This window comes from Grus americana, chromosome 8 (genome assembly GCF_028858705.1).
Source record: "Grus americana isolate bGruAme1 chromosome 8, bGruAme1.mat, whole genome shotgun sequence".
Lineage (NCBI taxonomy): Eukaryota > Metazoa > Chordata > Aves > Gruiformes > Gruidae > Grus > Grus americana.
In genome coordinates, this window is record NC_072859.1 from 8910847 (window position 1) to 8928858 (window position 18012).

An 18012-nucleotide genomic window follows, 5' to 3' on the forward strand; every position below is an offset into this window, starting at 1 on the left:
TTTACCTTTACTGGCTCTTCTGCTGGGCTTTAACACAAAATTAAGTTCCTTAATTAGGTGTTGAGAAGATTGGTAACTTGATAATTCAAATCAGTACTGTATCATGGAAGCAAATACATAGTACTGAGGCAGTCAAGTGTTGTGCTTCCAGGATGAGCTAATCAGCTGTCAGGCTCAGAATGCTTTTTCTTTCATTCCATCACTACCATTAGTAGTCAAATAAAATCTCAACTAGCATTGCGTATTGCCTGCAAGTGGCTCCTGTAGTTGCAGGGTGTTGACTTGCTTCTGTGCCTGGAAATGTGGAGTAACTCTATTAACATAAATAACTCCTGTAGTATGCAAATTATGTAAGTTTAAATACATTTAAATGCAGATTTGTACTGCTTAATTTCTGTCCCAGGTCATGCAGCACCCAACAGAAGGTGGCCAAGTTCTGAGCCTTTTCAGCAACATCAAAGAGGCTGCAGTGAAGGTAGCAGAAATCTGGATCTTCTCCTTGTCAAGTCAGCCAATTGACCATGAAGACAGCACTATGCAGGCCAGCCAGAAAATCAAGTCTACAGGTAAGAGTACAACCACATGCTCTGAGGTCCAGTGTCTTCCTGAACTAGCTGGAGTTAAACCCCACCTGGGCTTAGGTGCTTCCTGGGACAATGAGAACTGGTTTGCACAAGTTGTGTGTCTATAACTGATGAATGCAAAGTAAACTCACTTTGCAAACCTGTTGCTGTGTTAAGAAGGGAGTGTGACAGGAGTGGGGAATTAAATTGTCAAAGCTTCTCCTGCATATCACACCTGGCCTGAGCCATCCAGCAAGGGTTGGCTGCATTCTCACCAACGCTCTTCCGGCATTACTGGTGCGTGTGTGTAGAACCTGTAGCTTCTCATCTGCCTAACAGTGTTGTATTCAGGAGATTCTCATTTAAGCTACTCTTCCAACTTCTTTTTCCTTTGAGTAGTTTACAATAAATCTCATTAACTTAGATGACACCTGCAACATGTTTTGCTGTGGAGTATGGCCTGGTTTAATGAGTGTAAATCCATGGTGATGTGCACCATATAGGGAAGTCATTTGGTTTCTATTTGTGACAGTCTTTTTATGTGGTACCAACCTTCTGCTCACTGCTAGAAGAGTGACCTGTTGAAGGTAGTGCATGCAAGTGGTGTTGTGTGTTGTTGCCTGAGGCCAGGCAGCTCACCTGAAGTGTCAGTGAAGGATTTAGACTCTCCAGGGATGTCTTACTTGCTCCTTTAAGCCAGTTATGCTTATGTTGGGGGGGGAAAGTAATTTCCCTTGTGGAGAAACCTCTTCACTTGCTGCTGTTGACCAGATGGTTCTTTCCAGGGTAAAAGGGGGCGGTGTTTCAAGGAAACTTATCTGTATGCTGGTCCTTCCTTCCCATTAGATGTGTTTCTCCTTGTTACTTACCTCCAGGCAGTTCCCATCTCACTGATTCTAGATAAACCAGCAAGCATCTCCTTGTGTGTCTCCTTTCTTGATTTGTGACTGTTAGTTGGCCTTCTCTGCTCCTGAGATGAGATTGTCCCCTCACCTTAAAGGAGTTTCACAGGATCTCTCCCCTCTTTCCTTCCCTTTCAGACAACTATTCCGAGGAAGAGTACGAGAGCTTCTCTTCTGAGCAGGAGGCCAGTGATGATGCCGTACAGGGCCAGGTACTGTTTAGGGCATGGCTTCTCCCTATGAGAGCTTCAGTAGAGCATGTACACTCTGAGCTCGTTCTTGAAACTAAAAGCCTATTTCTTTAGCTAAACCATGACAGTGCGAGACTGTCACCAAGTGTTTAGCTGCAGTGGCAGAAGGCCTGCACAGTAACCCGTTTCTTCCACCACGCTGTGATTTATCTGTTCACGTGTTTGGATTTGAGCTGCCTTTAAACACTAAAACATTGGCATCCTTGTGTGTTTCTCTGCTTAATGGTCAAGGCTTCAGTTGATTGCTTCTGTAATGCTGATTGGATTCAAAGAGCCCAACTAGATCTCCAGCTGTAATTAAAGGGCCAGTGGGGTCTGAGTCTGTCTTTAGTCTTTAATACCTTCTGCAAAATAGGTCCTTACGGAAAACCCCTTGGCTAGATGTGAGATGCTTTTGAGTTTGGGTCTCGTTTGCCTTCAGACTCTGGCATCACCTGCCTTCCACCTCTTGGAGGGTACTGAGACAGGAATCCACTGAAATGTGGGGCTGTGACTATCCTTGTTCCTTGAATGTAGAACTAGGGCTGTTTTGCTTCTCCAAGCTGTTATTCCTGGCTCTCTGCAGACCTGGTTCACTTCCTTTTCCCTCTGCCATCATAACTGTAATTATGGCAAATGCCTGGAAGACAGAGCAGCAGGTTCATCTTCACATTTTTAGCACTTAACTGCTCATGTGTCCCGAAATCACAAAGGTAACACAGAAATCCTCTTTCTGTTCAGGATTTGGATGATGATGAGTACGAGCTGGGGAAGCCCAAGAAGCAGCGGAGATCGATAGTAAGAACGACGTCCATAACCAGGGTCGGTGGAAATTAGTTTTACTAACACTGACGGGGTTTGGCCAGGATGTGCTGTGCATATGGCTTATGGGAGCACCAGTACTAGACACGCTGGCCCAGCAGAGAGCTTGGGAGCATGGTCACAGCATGTGAGGAGCTAGCAAAACCAGGCAGCTCAGGCAGTGGGGCAGTCCAGGGTGTCTGTCTTGAGTGTCCTTTGGCTGCAAGGGTAAGGAGCAACAAAAATCATGTTAAGTGTATGAAATTCCACCCCCGTGAAGAAGCCAGTGCAGGATCCATGCTTGTATAAGTCCTGAAAGTAGCTTTAAGTGAAGGGAAGCTCTTCTGATTGTGCTCTGCATGGGAGAGGCCAGTAGAAAGGTTTCAAAATGAAGTAGCTCAGTCAGGGGCTGCAGCTTGACAACTAAGCCTGAGAAGGTGCATGTGGTGCTGAGGCAAAAGAAGTAGCTGGATATTGAAAGCTTCGGCAAGTCGCATGTGGCTATCCACCCTCTCATAGCAAGCATGCGTATGCCTGCCAAGCTGCACTTCTCTGTGGAGCACTGAGTTGTGCTTGACCACGCCACAATGCAGCTTTCTGCTTACACAAGTGTTTAAGCACATCTGTGATGACAATAACTCAGAATCACCAGGATGGGCTAGGTTTCTTTGTGGACTCAGTACGTTTGGAGATCATTGTACCACCTGTGAGGCTATTTCTGAAATCCATGTTTTGATAAGGTCTGAAATAAACCCTATTTTGGCCTGAATCTGACACTAAAAAGATCCTTTCTATGAGACCAGGAGCGTGCTAGTTCATATCCTTGGTGCCTTAGTATTGTTTTCAAGAGTCAGTGACCAGCCAGAATGAAATACACCACTCGGTTATTAACTGAGCAGTTTCCTCATAATAAGAATTATGTCTTTCTATCCCTGACCTCTGAACTGATACTGACTCTCCAGTGTATGGGGCTGGCACAAAACTGGGGTCAGAGGTAAAGGGCTAGGTTTGGAGGTGTGGGGCAGTGTGAAGAGTCTGAGGCCAGAATGGGAGCAGGCAGTTGGACTTGCAAGAAGAGCTCACGTGAGATACAGGAGAGCCAGCAAATGAACAACTTTCTTTGCCTAAGAGTGGCCTGGTGCCAGCCACTTTCTCCTCCCTTTCCTCCTGACGCAGGGATGGCATCTCAGATGCTCTGTACCAGCACTCATGCCTGGACCCTTCTCACTTTCCTTTTCTGCGGGGTGTGCATATTAGGTTGGTCACTGACAGAAAGGTTGGGCAGCTCATGGCAAATCTCAGCTGTTTGGTCCTGTAAGAGAGAGATTGCTCTTGGGGGCAAGTAAACACAAAAGTGCAGCAGTTTGGCTTGTGTTGTTTTGGGCTTGTTGCCTGCTGTGTCCAGGATCTAGGAGTATCAGACTCAGAAAGCATTTTTCTGATAGGTGAGTGCTAAGGACAAGATCCCACAACTTTTCAGCAGTGCTGCTAGTCAAATAAATGAACCTGCCGGGATGAACTGCAAACTCCTGGAAAAACAGTGCTTTGTTGGTAGAAAACACATTTGCACTTTGGGTCAGTGGGTAGATGCCTGTGTTGTCTCACCCTTGTTAGGAATCAGGAAAGTTGACTGTCAAATGTGTGCCAGAAATTTATGACACAGGTACAGGAGGTGATTTGGCAGATAAAAGAATTTGTTATGCACTGTGTGTCCAACCAAGAGTGGTGTGCCATCTGTCAGGACCAGAAGGTTTATAATGCTTGGTGGTGTGGGACCAAGTTTGTTGTAATGCAGGAGAGAAAGTATCATAGGTATGGAAAAGCTGATTTTAACATGAGAGCAGCAGAGACTTGTGGTGCCAGGAGTTGTTTGATTTGAAGTAGCAGCTAGAGCACCAGTGTCAGATGTGTATGGGCTTCTTGCAGACTGGGAGAAAACAGTTCACTTACGCTTTACTTATGTAACAGTGTCTTTGACTTGCAGCAACAAAACTTCAAACAGAAGGTTGTGGCGTTGCTGAAGAGGTTTAAAGTGTCTGACGAGGTAAGTCATTCAGTCTGTAAGCCTTCCTGTCTGTGTATTGCCCTCTAACTGCTTGGTGCACCTTGCTTTAGTCTTCAGGAACACTCTCCTGTTTCCCTCTAGTTCCCTTAATTTTGTTTTCAAGTCTGCAGTGGAGATGACCTTTCCTTACACCCTGGCCTTGCATGGAGGCTTGAGGGCCAACTTTAAAATGTCATCAAACGTTTTCTAGGTCAAGTTTTATCAAAACCAGATTTTGGCAACCTCGTATGTACCCATTAGTTTTGCAGACTGCTTTGAAATTATCTTTGACCCTTTCAAAGGCAAGTAGTCTATGGTGTATGTTGCTTGTGGAGTTAAATCCCAGCCTGTTTGATCATCTTACTAGAACAGCCAGGCAAGACATGAAAAACTTGGATAGGGAACGCAGATCCACAGGAGAGTCAGCCGTCTGGTCAGAGCTGACAACGAAAGAGATCCAGAACCCAAGAAACCTGTGTAACGTTAAGTTTCTAATATAAAAACAGTTAACATCTCAATTGGCTGCCCATGTGCTGATTTTGTGGCTTGTGGGAAAGAGTGAGTAACTCCTCATGCTTCCTTACGCTTCCAAACTGTCCTGTTAGCTTTGCTGTTCTTCCTAAGTTAGCTCAGCAGAGTCAGCACCCATAGCTGAGGTCTCAGCCAGCTGAGCTGCTGCTTTTCTGGAGCTGCCATTGAAAAACAAGCTCTGAACTGTGTGCAGCTGCCTGTTTACTCTGGTGTGTACGTGAAGCAACCTGTGCAAGTTTTGTGTGAGTTGTTGGTTCCCTCTGGCTTTGCGTGTGGGTGGCAGCTGGTCCTTGTCCAGGTTTCAGGCGCCTCCTGTGGACATTTGTGTCACTTCTACCTGCTTGGGTATCAAATCAGGAGGTGTCACTGCAACTTTTTGAGTAAAACCCAAGACAGGTTACACTGTTGAGAGTACTGCATTTCTGTACTCGTTCTAAGAAAACTGGGACTCCATTAGGGGCCTTTTTAAAGCTTTGTTTATGAAAGGGGGTTGAATAGTGGACATAATCTATGATTAATAGCTTGTTTGTGGATGCTTAGTCCAATAGGTAACTCCTGCTTAACCAGACACTGACAAACTTGACCCAAAACAAGTACTTCTCATGTACTCAGTGTTTCTGTTGGATATAATATCCTTGTACTAGGAACAGAATCCTACTCCCAAGACTGGTGTGCTGCAGTCCTCAGGGGAGCTCAGATGATGTGGGATCAGTCTGGCTCTAGCAGAGTCAGCGATGCCCACTTTTGTCCTGCGTGTAGGTTCTGGATTCAGAGCAGGACCCGGCGGAGCACGTTCCAGAGGTGGAGGAGGACTTGGACCTTCTGTATGACACGCTGGATATAGAGAACCCCAGTGACAGTGGGCCAGAAATGGAGGACGATGACAGTGTCTTGAGCACTCCAAAGCCAAAGTTAAAGTAAGTGTGGGGCAGCTGATACTGGGCCAGAGAGACACCATGCACAGTCTGAGCCCGGATGAGATGTTTCTGTTCCCAGTGTGCGTTGTTACAACGTGAATGACTGCTTGTGAGCTGGGGGGGGGGTGGGTGGGTGAAGGTTCCTAACTTCCCTTCAGTCTCATTTCTTCCCTTGTTCCCTTTGCAGATGTTCTGCCTGCCTTGCCACCTGAGCACAGGCATAGGAATTGCTGGCAGGCAGGCAGTAGAATTAAACCATACACAGGTGTTTTGAAGAGGTGGTACAAACAGCCAGGAAATCTGTGCTAAAGCAGAAGGAGATGTGGTTGGAAGCTGCAGAAGTAGAGGCAGGGATGGACAAGGCAGGCTGTCTTTCTGGAAAAGCTGATAAGACCCTATGTGGAAAGAGAGTCTTTGCAGGGATTAAGGAAGCAGAACTGCAGGAAACAAAGGAGGTCCTCAGGGCCCATGGAGACTGACTGCAGCACACATAAATACGTGCAAGCCTCTTCTGAACTGGCTTTTGCGGGCACTGACGTATGGGTAATCCCGGCATTGTGGAGCTGAGCTGGGGATGGCTGGCTCAGGGTCTCGATCAGATGCAGAGCCCTGAGCTAACAGAGCTGTGTCACGTCCCTGCCAAATAAAGACTGAAAACATGAGACTGAGCTGCGCTCGTGCTTCTGACTGGCATGTGGTTGCATGCTCAGGCCTTCAATGTTGTCAGTAGAGTATCTGTTAAATGCCGGCTAATTACCAGGTGTTACAATATTCTAATAAATGTAGAATAACCTAGTTGGGCTAAGAATAGATTCTGAGTCTGGAGTGACTTCTTCCCTATCAGTGAGCCAGATGATGTCAAGGATAGACTGGGGCAGCAGTGGTAAGTGATGGGGCTGGTGGCCTATAAAGGCGTTTGGAGCTTGACCCAATATATTGCCAGTTCGTAGGCCCTGCCTTGAAGGGATTTGAAAGTTAGATGTCTTGTGGTAAGCAGCTGCTTTGAAAAAAGCCAAAATGTTGTACTGTATGCACTGAGAGCTTGTGTCCTGTTCCCTGGAGCCGAGGAGCTAACTGTTCTGGGATATGTGATTGCTGGAATAAGAACTTACTGTGTCTGGTCCTGGGGAGACACTCTGTGGTTTGCTGTGTCCAGTTCTTGTGTTCATATCTTGAAAGGGATGTGATAAATGCTGATGCTTGTAGGCAGGTTTTCCCTGCAAGAAAAAAATCAGTTCCTTAAATTGTAATTGAGTCTTGTAGCCTGGTGTGATGAGCTGCCTTCTTACGTGGAAGATACAATCTGATTGTACACACTACCTTATCTTATTGAGCAAATGTGTAATTGGATCCTAGGGCTGGCAGCCAAGTCCAGATGCAAGCTGGAAATAAAATGCACATTAGCACCAAGAGTCACTTACCCGCAGGAGCAGAGTATCGGTTGGGGGCAGTAACTCTACTTTCAGTCAAGAGCTAGACCCTGTCTGGAATGGCACGTAGTTAAATCAGTGTTTGCAAAGCTGAAACAAGAATTGCAGTGTGAAACGTTGCACCTGGTGCTTGGGGTAGTGAGGACACAACTGCTTGTGTGGGGTGAATGTGCATTCTGTTCTCCTGTGGGAAAACGCTGGATCCATGTGCCCACCCTGGATTTTATGGAAACAAAAGCTGCTGTTGGGTGTGTAGTGCAAGAGCGCGCAAGTGTTCCTGGTAAGAGCTTTATAAGTATGATCTGCTGCGTGACAGGTGACGTGTTGGATCCATTAGATGGAAGTCGATCTGTCAGTGTCAGGGCTATGCAGGGGTCCCTGGACTTTCTGGTTTCTCTTGCTGTCCTGGAGACCTCCCCCTCCTTTCAAAAATAGCCTATAAATTTTACTGGAACCGTTAGGGAGCAGTCGTGTTGCTTTGCTGTGAATGTGGTGGACTCTCTCTGTTAGTGTTTTTGATAATAAGAAACTGGTTTTGCTTTTCTTATTCAGACCTTATTTTGAAGGACTGTCACACTCCAGCTCTCAGACAGAAATTGGTAGCATCCACAGCATCAGGAGCCAGAGAGAGCCATCAAGTCCTGTAAGTCATGTTTCAAGAAGGTTATCTATCTGCAGGTAAGATAGCAGACCTGCACTGTCTCTATTTGCATGTGTAAATTAAAGCACCATCTCCAACCTCCTCCAAAGACTTGGATGCAGAGATACAAATTTTCTGCTAAGAAAACATGCTTGTTGTTTTGGGGTGGGTTTTTTGGGGTTTTGTTTTGGTTTGCTTTTTTTTGTGGTGTTTTATTAACTCAAGGGTACATCTTCAGGTTATGTATTGAATACATGCTAACAGTATGAATAGCTCCAGATTCTTGTGCACTTGAAATGACTATAAGGAGATGTTCCCTGGGAGTTTTAGGGACTCCTTGGCGCTGTTTGGAGGACGCTTTATCTTACTGTTGTTGGGATACTTTTCACGGGGGCTGGAGCGAATGCTGAGGGGCAGTTCACCCCCTTTTTCATCCCCTCGTGAGGATATTCTGTGCATATTAGGTGCATAGAATAGCAGTCCTATTCTAGGGTACGCATTTGACTCTACTGTGTTTATTGTGCATCAGATACTGCTTTGCCACATCCCACACTAATGTGATCGGTCCTGGTGTGAACAGGAAGCACTCCTGGTCATCTTGTAGAGCTGTGCAGTGTGTAAACAGAGAAGTGTGTCTTTTGAACAGCCTGATCCAGAGAGTGGGCTGAAAACTGTGCTGGTGCCATACCTCCTAATAATTTTTCTTCTTTCAAGCAGGTGGAAGTGCCTGAAAAGACAAAGAGTCTTGGAACCAAACATGCAGGCGACAGTATTTCTGATACTGTCTCTTATGTAAGTTGAAAATGCACTTGTTAATGTTCCTCCTGGCAGTTTGAGTGTCAACTGTGAACTGCATTCTGTAGCATGTGTCCATCCATATAGTTGCACGTGCAACACAACTTACGTAGGGAACATTAGCTGCAGTGAAGATAATGCTGAGCTCCCCTCCTGCCCTTAATTGTTGGAGGTTCTTGCCTCTCAGCCTTTTGAAACTTGAAATGTTTTACATGGTCTTCTGTTTAAACAGCCTTTCTCTTGATTTGAGGAAGGCTGGCCCAAACTATGCTACTGAGCATGTGTATTGTCCTGAAAAGTATTCTCAGGGCTGTTCCATTTTATCAGATAGAAGTATTACTTCATGCTGAATTGGCAGAAATCAAACTGGTCCTGGAGTAAAAATCCCAAAGCTCAAGTTGCTCTACTGCAGACATGCAGTTTGAAATATTTCTCCCATGTCTTTCTCTCTCTGCTAGTTCATTTGGGTAAACTGAACTAATCTGCATTGCATGAAGAGGCATGTCCCTGGCTTTGAGCTGGGAGATTGCCTATTTCAAATAGCGTATCTGAGCACCTTTCCTACCTCCAGCTTCCTTGTGAGGCAGAGCTGGGAACTGGTAGCCCCAGATAGCCAATATTGGCTTCTCCCTTTTGGCAGCGAGTAGCATGTCTGGAGGGGGCAGGCTGAACGTGTCCCAGCCAGCGCTAAGCTGGGGTGCCTCCTGCCATCCCTTGTGGCAGTGGACAGAGGGGAGGGTTTGCTCCTCATGACTCGTTTCCCTCTGTTTTTGCAGGAGTCTAACCAGCAAGCCGAGGTCCAGGAAGCTGAACTTCCTACACCAGATGTGTTTGTTGAGAAGCTCCCACCCAGTGGGAAGATCACTAAGACCGAGTCCCTCATTATCCCGTCCACCAGGTAGGGTGGTGACGCAGCTTTGGGCCTGCTGCAGGGCTGCTCAGGAAGTCACGGACAGCTTGCCAGCATTTGTGCCTTAAGCCATTGACTGCAAGGGCTCCTTGTGTTGAGGCACTTATGTGGTGGGTCTTGAGCACTTCATAAATGAATGCTTAGAACCCTGAAGGGCAGCATTGCTCTGAGATTGCTCCTGTCTCCTGTGTTGCACCTGCTCCATGTCCAAAGAAGTTTTTATAAAACTCTGGAGTTGCTTGTTCAAAGATACTGTTGCGAAGTCAACATCTGATGCAGATTTTGGCCTTAAAGGTGGTTGTTTAGTCTAACTTAAGTCCTCTTAAACCTTCCCAAATAGGGTAGTGAATGTGGGTTTCAGCAGCCCCACCACATAGGTTCTCTGGTCATTTGCAAGCAAATAGATGTTTTTTTGAAGAGGTATTTCTGTGCTGCTTTTGGGCATATGACTGGAGTTTGCATGGCTGGATCCTATTATGCTGGTGTAGCGATAGCAGGGTAGTGGTGTGGGTCTTAGCATGGGCTGTGGAAGTCTGGCTGGGACTCCTGGGAACATGCTCTGTAGCTGGGCCCCATGCTTTGCACAATCAGGAGCAGAATTAGCGGGTCTCAAGCTAGCTCCGATTGACATGCACGATTCCCCAATGCCTCCACTCACGATGCTGACATTGCCATACTGGGTGATCTGGGATTTGGGGGATGCATCTCACTCAGATACGAGCCAGCTCTGGAATGCAAGCGCATCTCTCTAGCAGGTCTGAAGGGAAGCAGACGGGACGTCGGGGAAGGAGCACATCTCTGAAGGAGAGGCAGCCAGTGAGGCCGCAGAACGAGAGAGCGAACAGTCTGGACAATGAACGCTCTCCAGACACCCGGCACCACTTACAGGTGTGAAAAAGATTGTTGGCTTTTCAGCCACTCATAATTTTTTATCTTCTCCAACTGTCTCCTGTGGTCCCTTTCCTTCTGGTCCAAGTGCTGTCCCTGCTGGAAAGGAACTGGGCTCTGTGGCTTCAGGAAGGAGTGAATTTATGTCTTGGCTGATACTGTATCTTCCATCCAGTCTGCTGGGTTTTGCCAGCTCGTTGCTTTGTCAGCCAACCATAAACTGAAAACACTGGAACGGATTGCTATGATGAGAAATGAATAGGGATGTGTTGAGGAATTACTCCTTCGAAATAAGGCAAATTGCTTGGGATTGCAAAAGGGGACTGACTTGTGCAGAGCATACGTGGCCATGTTTTTGTTAGCTGTGGGACTCAATTCCCTGCTGGAAGTAGATTGTTCCTGGCTTCTATTAACCCAAAATTCCTTGGGCTACTGTTGGTTGGTATAAAATGATGTAAGTGAAGGTGAAAGTGTGTGGCAGAAGGAGTAATGGCCAAAAAACCCAAGGTGGCAAATAGAGGAGCCTGCAGAATACTGTCATATTGAAGAGGCTGATAAGTGTCGGTCCCAGCAGCCAATGCAGCTGCTAGCATGCTTTTGCTGATGAGGTGACTGAGCACTGACCAGCCGTGCACAGCCACCTCTCATGAATTGCAAAAGCTGGAGCTGGTGGCTTGATGATTAGAGCTGACGTCTACTGTTCTCTCCTCTGTGTCTTTATTTCCAGATCCCCAGGAAAACGGTGTATGACCAACTAAATCACATCCTGGTTTCCGATGACCAGCTGCCAGAAAACATTATTCTTGTCAATACTTCCGACTGGCAAGGCCAGGTAAAGGCAGGAGATGTTACCTGAAGCACAGTTGTCCTTCACTGTTCCTCCTCAGGAATAGACAGGCCTTGAGCTCTACCACTAACCAAGTAGGTTCTGCTGCTTGGTTGGAAGAGCAGTGGTGGTGCGTGGGGGCTGGCAGCATACTGAGCATTCAGTGCCAACAGGTTTGATTTCATTTCACCAGGAGATGCTGTAGATTTGGTAAAGCTTTGTCACCTGAGTCTTTCCAGTGTTTTTTTCTTTTCTACAAAATGCCATTCCTTCTGGTTAGCAGCACACTGGGAATGTCTAGACCTTTGCGCTCAAGAGCCTCCTTTTCAACTGTGGTAGACTGGGGCAAAGGAAGCGGGGAGGACTGACCGGTGGTTTAGGCTGAGATTTCTAGGCACAGGTGGTGAACACAGGATAAAATATTTCAGGTCAGCTCTGTTGCGTTGCATACACACTTGTGATACCTGACTGCAGGTATGTCACCCCAGCTTTTCTGAGTGAGTGATAGTTGAGTTAAGGAGAACCCTGAGCAGTGCTTTCTTATGCTGGCAACATGGGGTGGTTTGTTATGGGTTTGGAACAAATTTTGCTCCTTTCGGAACCTTAGTCTGAGAAGGCAATAAAATATCTATGGGAGAGGACCAATAAACATGTGCTGGGTGATTGTCGCCTGTAGAACTTGTGCCAGGCTCATGGAGTTACATTGTCTGGTTTGGCTTTCTGCTTTTGGAAGAAGTAGGTTCTCAATGTCTGAGAGCGCAAAAATACCAGCTGAGCTACTGGTTCCGGTTTCTCTATACTTGGAAGACAGAGAAATGCCTTCTAGAAATGGACAGAAAGCGTTGTTGGTCACCTTCCAGTAGTTTTAGCAGCTTGTGCCTGCGGTATCAGACATGAAGATAGCATTGGCTGGGGTGTATAGATTAATGGTGCAGAATTTGAAAGTGTGAGATAATTGTTGAGTCTCATCAATATGTCTGTGTATACCTGATGCGTGTGTTAACTTATTTCCCGTTCACTGCATGGAGGGCAAACAGTCACTCGTGAGGAACATGTGTGTACGTGAGGAATGTAGCTGACTGCTAGGCAAATGGCCTTCTGCTGCTGCCCTGTTCTCTGCAGCCATAAAAACCGTGCTGTTCTAGAGTTGTTGTTGCCATGCTTTGGATGTAGTGTTGGTGTTTGTCAAAAAGGTGCAATGTTTCCATTTTCCTAGAGGAAGAACTTTCCTTTGGCAGATGCACAAGAACTAAGTATTGGGAAAATAGTTGTATCACAAATTGGCAATGGGGACAGTGCCCACGCTTGGGTGTGAGAATACCTAGGAGGCTGGGGAAGGCAGATTTTCTTCATGGGACAAACTGTACCAAAAAAAGGACTATAAAATGTTCTGTTCTCTCCTCAGTACCTATCAGATGTCTTGCAAAAGCATACCTTGCCAGTGGTCTGCACATGCTCCTCAGCTGATATTCAGGCAGCTTTCAGCACTATTGTCTCCAGGATACAGAGATAGTAAGTTCTTACCTTGCTTGTGTTGTTTGTTGAGTCTCAGCTCTAAAAGCCTCTCAGCTCCTGTGCCCCAGGGAGTTTTCCGTCCAACAGCTGAGAAATACTTCTCCCTTCCAATACTTCTCCCTAATCTACTCTCCTGAAGTCAGAGTTGCGTGGCTCTTCAGCCCTCGCCAGCCCTGCAAAGTCGTTGCTGTTCTGCCATGTGTGTGGGGATACAAGCCTCCTTTCATCGACACTGGTGACTTTAAAAGATTGTGCTTTGGAGACTGCCTCATAGGTCAGATCTAATAACCGGTAAAGCATGCAAAGCTAATAGGTAGGTTTTTAAATAGCTCCTGCTCCCTCTTGCCGCAAGTAATTCCCATATTAATTCCTCAATTCCTCAAGGCATTCCCTAGATACCTACAGAGGGCTGTGGGTACCTGACTGTGTTCTCTGACACAGCAGTTAGTTGCGATAGGCACATCCTAACCTAGATAGTTGAGTCCAGCCCTTTAGATTATCAAAATGTGTGAAAGAAGGAGCAAGGAGACCAATTAAGAAAGTACTGAACAATGTTGTATTTTATTAATAATGTTTTGAGTTGCTGATAATCATTATGATACTGCCTTGTGTATAGAACGAACTCTCTTCTGCTGTGGTTGTTGTTAACAAATCTATTTTATTTTTTTTTACTTGTTCTGAAATAGCTGGTTGAAAGCACAATTATGAATATGTTTCCTCTTTTTCTGTCTAGCTGTAACTGCAATTCGCAGCCTCCAAACCCAATTAAAATTGCAGTGGCCGGAGCCCAGAATTACCTCAGTGCTGTATTGAGGCTCTTTGTAGAGCAGCTGTCTCACAAAACCCCAGACTGGCTCGGCTACATGAGATTTTTGATCATCCCTCTAGGTAAATAAGGAACACTTTTACTTCATAGAAAGATGAATGGATTAAATGTGACGTGTTCCCTCAGGAGAAGCCCTCCTGGAAGCTTTGGCTAGGTATATGGCTGTTAAATGAGGCAAACGTCATGCTGTCATAGTATTGTGTAATGCTTGTGTTGCTGCTCTTGCATGAGAATTTCATCTTTGCATTCTTGATGCCGAAGTCTCCTTGTAAACCTTTCCTTTGAAGCAAAGGGTTGAGTACTTCCTCCCCACAGAGGGAGGCTCTTGCATATCTTTTTGTCATGGTACAATGAATGCATAGAATAATGTTCTGGAAGTCTTTTCCCTGGCTAAAATCTTAAATTCATTGGGCGCCATGTTTCCCAAAGTAATAACTGTTCTGACCTCCCTGAGACTGACACAGAAAATGGTTATGGAGGAGCAGGGGGGTTGAAAAATTTTTTAAAGGCTCTGAAACTGCTGAGAGTTTAAATTATTCAAATTACATGTATCTTTTGACCTTTCCTTTATGTGCTGTTCTCCTTGGGTTTTTCCCTCAGTCTTCCAGCACCTTATCTCTGCCCTTCCAGGAGCACGAGCAGCCTGCCTGCCCGGAAAGTTACCCAGCTTGAATCGCTTGCGTTGGGGGAAGTAGAGTGGACTGTTAATAATGTTAGGGGTCTTGTTGTAGTCAGAAACATGAGGAATGTTGTAGCGGCGAGGCCTGGGAAGCCAGTCAGTCACTGATGCTTGTGGGCAGGGACATCTGGGCAACATTGGTGTTGTAAGGGTGTGATGCCAGAAGCTGGTCTAGTCCGAGGCTTGGCTTGTGCGAACAGGGCACTTAGGCGATGTAGGCAACAGAAAACTTGAAAAGCACTTCTCTTGGTATTTTCTGGTCTTCTAGGTTTGGGACCAGCTGATGGCAGTTGCTGTAGGACTCAGAAGCTGCTGCCCAACACCATGAACAGCGGGGTTAGGCTGTTAATTCAGTGGTGGGATTTGCAGAAGTCAAATGAGAAAGGCAGAGGAAGAGAGCTGGATTCTTCTGTAAGGAAGGCATTTAGTTTCCCAAGTGGTTGACAGGGAGAGAGATCCATTTAGGGGGTAAAAACAAACAAACAAAAATTTCTGCAAGGTTAAATATGCTTTGAATGAGTCTGTGTGACTGAAGACTTTGGTCCTCACATGCTGACTATCTCCTGGCCTCAGGCGACGACTTTTCTGTCCTGCAGTCTTCAATAATCTGAAAATATTCTCTCTTTGAAAGTGAAACACAAGATTTAGCTAGTATGTTTTTGGGTTGATTTTTTTAATCTTAAAACTTTCTTTGGTAATTAAAAAAGAACAAAGCACTTCGATAATGGAACTGCTTCAGAACTGTGAATGCTTTTTTAAATGTACTTTAAATATAGAAACTTCTCCAACAGGGCCTTTCCCACAGAAGTCTGGAGTATTTCCGGATCGGATCAAGTGCTTATTTCTGGCCAGCTTTCTGGCAGTTCATTAAAGTGATTGAGGAGCAACCTCTCTTTTTTGACAACTGAAAAAGCACCAAAGACAGAATGGTGACCATGCCATAAACGTCTTAAAGGAAAAGACTTTCTGCTATTTGCAGCACCTTCAAAGTAGGAATGATGGAGTTTTTTCTAAGATGGTTTTACCTTCTTAGCCTGCAACTACATGCTGCAATGACAGAAGAGTCAACCTACAGTGGTTTGTTAACAATGAGAAATGTTTAGTGTCTGTAAGCATCTGTCCTTCTAATTCTATGGCTTGAAAGACTCCTTTGATGTCCAAACCAGTGTATAAACAACTGAAAAGGGGCAAATAAAATAGGAAAAAAGGTTGGGGCATATTTTGACTGTTCAGGGTTATTTAGCATTTTATTTAGCTCCCATGGATAGAACTTCCTGGGAGACCTCATGTTTAGTACTTGTTTCCAACTCCATCTGCCATGCGCAATGTGTTTTCCCAGCATGTGGGAAAGCTTCTTCAGTGCATGGTGCAGAGCGGTTCCATGTGCGCTGTTTAAAACTCCACTGCAAAAGAAATGATGGATCTGAAAGTAGTCGTGATCCGGAAAGTCCAGGAAAGAACTTAGGCCCCAGTCTCTAATGACACTGAGGGGAGCTCAGAGAGACCTTCTGCTTGAACCTTTCCTGGAAGTCTGGAAATTAGAACTGGTCTGGACAACTAAGAAGAGGCAGTGGGGTTTTTCCACCATGAGCTTTACTGGAACATCGTGAGTATAGTTAAGTAACTGGGGTTCTCTTGGAAGAAGTTGTCAGATTACCAGTTACCAGCTGATGACTCAACGGTTACAGTCTCTGAAAGTGTAGCTTGATGTGAGAATTCGGTATGCAGGAAGGATAAAAATAAGCTGATTAGGAGGAACTCTATGAGACCACTTCATGGCTGATTGTAAGTGTACAAGACTCATGCTGAGCATGACTGGAAAGGGCAATCCTGGCACACCTTTTCTCCTGTCTTGAAAGACTGGAGAGGTAGTTGCAAGAGCAGGTTGTCTGGTTTGGGGACACATGTGGCCTAAAATGAAGGTGGCAAATTTTTACCACCTCCTAGGGCAGAGTTTGTCACTTAAATGTCTTCCCTCTCCTGCTCAGTAAAAGTATGAAGTCAGATCTCCATCTAGGGCTGCAGGCTGGAGACTGGTCACACAGACTTTCTGCGAGGAGGTCTTTCTATGCTCATAGAGGAGCCATAAGGCTTAGCTAGAGCAAGCAGCAACCTGATGCATACGCAAACATTCTCTGGGGACTGTAAGCCTTGGACTCTGCCTTCTGTCTTTAATTACAGCCCATTTGTTGAACTTATAGCCATTCTCCATGGATTAAACAAGCCTCCCTGGGTTGTGTTTCCTGGTTGGGGACAATTGCCTCTTCTCATTATTGCAAAACTGCCGTGGTGTGCGACTGGTGTTGGGAAGAAGGGGTCTGACTCCTCTTGGCAGAGGTGATGGGGCCGTGGTGCGTGCGGTGCAGCCTGTGGGCAGGAAGGGCTGGGAAAGCCGCTTGCAAAACTGAGAGACTGAGATGGAGAGCTGTAGGGTTCTGTGTCTTCCAAATCATTAATTTCCTCAGCAGTTTCCCAGTCCTGTTTTCTTTGGCCTTTTAAAATTTAATTTGGCGAGGGGGAAGGGGGAGGTATCACTGAAAGATAACAGTGGTGTTGAAGCAGTCTGTCTGCTGGGAAGTCTATTTGCATGCTCTTGTAGAGATAAGCTGGACTAAGTTACTTGGGTGTAATTGAAGAAATTTATATCTGGGGTGTCTACTGTAGTTTTGATTTTTGGAATTTAATTCCTTACAGATAAAAACCACACTTGTGTTCAGTGCTGGGAAGAACAACTGTCATGTTTTCCTTTCTTTCTTAGGCTCTCATCCAGTGGCCAAGTATCTGGGGTCTGTAGATTATAGATACAACAACTTCTTCCAAGATCTAGCCTGGAGAGATCTATTCAACAAACTTGAAGCACAGACCACTGGTAAGACCATGTGTCTGTGTCTGGCCTGTGTGGGATAAAAGGCTTGAATGAGTAATTTTAGCAAAGGTCAGGTAAATACAAGAGGAAGCAGACAAATGTTTTTGTTCCTCTTTTCTCCTCATTCCACTACATTCCCTTTTCAGATATTGACCTTTGTATGTCCTCTGCGTGGTGGTTTGCAAACAGTTGTTGGCTCCCAGAGGCACTAGCTGCCTCTGAGTCACGCTGGTTTTACCTAGCTCTCAGCTTTGTTCTTTGATGTGGAGGTTTCACTACCAAGCCTAGTACATTGCTTTCTTTGGCCCTTCAGAAACTGTCCAGTCTAAAAGATTTGGAAAACTGGAAACTCTGGGAAGACTAACTTCTATTAGTTGTGCGTGAGAATGACCCTAACATTTCTGAAGTCTACTGGCAGGATCTTTCTCATTAAAAAAAAATTTTGTTCTTCACTAGTGTTGTAACATGTGGGAGCTGCCCTAGGTCAGGTCAACAAGTTTCTGTTCTAATCTGAGTCTGTTCTAGGCCAGCATAAAGCCTCACTGTGTGTTAAAGTACTAATTTGCTTAAAATATTAATGCTTACAGTTTTTCCATCCATTCCTTCAAGAACTGAAAGAAACAGGAGAAAGGAGGATTTGCATCTGACA

General features: G+C 45.5%; 1 protein-coding gene across 11 annotated transcripts in view; it reads left to right on the top strand.

Moving 5' to 3' along the window:
• The window catches only part of PACS2 (phosphofurin acidic cluster sorting protein 2), an 84262-nt gene that overhangs the window by 39833 nt on the left and 26417 nt on the right, over nt 1–18012 (top strand). For 3 of the 11 annotated variants that reach the window (XM_054833457.1, XM_054833467.1, XM_054833466.1), the window contains 13 exons: nt 404–566; nt 1604–1677; nt 2437–2517; nt 4481–4540; nt 5831–5988; nt 7971–8061; nt 8773–8850; nt 9630–9751; nt 10516–10651; nt 11379–11483; nt 12883–12989; nt 13726–13880; nt 17256–17366. In XM_054833457.1, coding sequence (XP_054689432.1) covers nt 404–566; nt 1604–1677; nt 2437–2517; nt 4481–4540; nt 5831–5988; nt 7971–8061; nt 8773–8850; nt 9630–9751; nt 10516–10651; nt 11379–11483; nt 12883–12989; nt 13726–13880; nt 17256–17366 — 1441 coding nt within the window. The remainder of the gene's footprint in view (nt 1–403; nt 567–1603; nt 1678–2436; nt 2518–4480; nt 4541–5830; nt 5989–7970; nt 8062–8772; nt 8851–9629; nt 9752–10515; nt 10652–11378; nt 11484–12882; nt 12990–13725; nt 13881–17255; nt 17367–18012) is intronic. The other 8 variants (XM_054833458.1, XM_054833460.1, XM_054833461.1 and 5 more) reach the window with 8 other exon arrangements.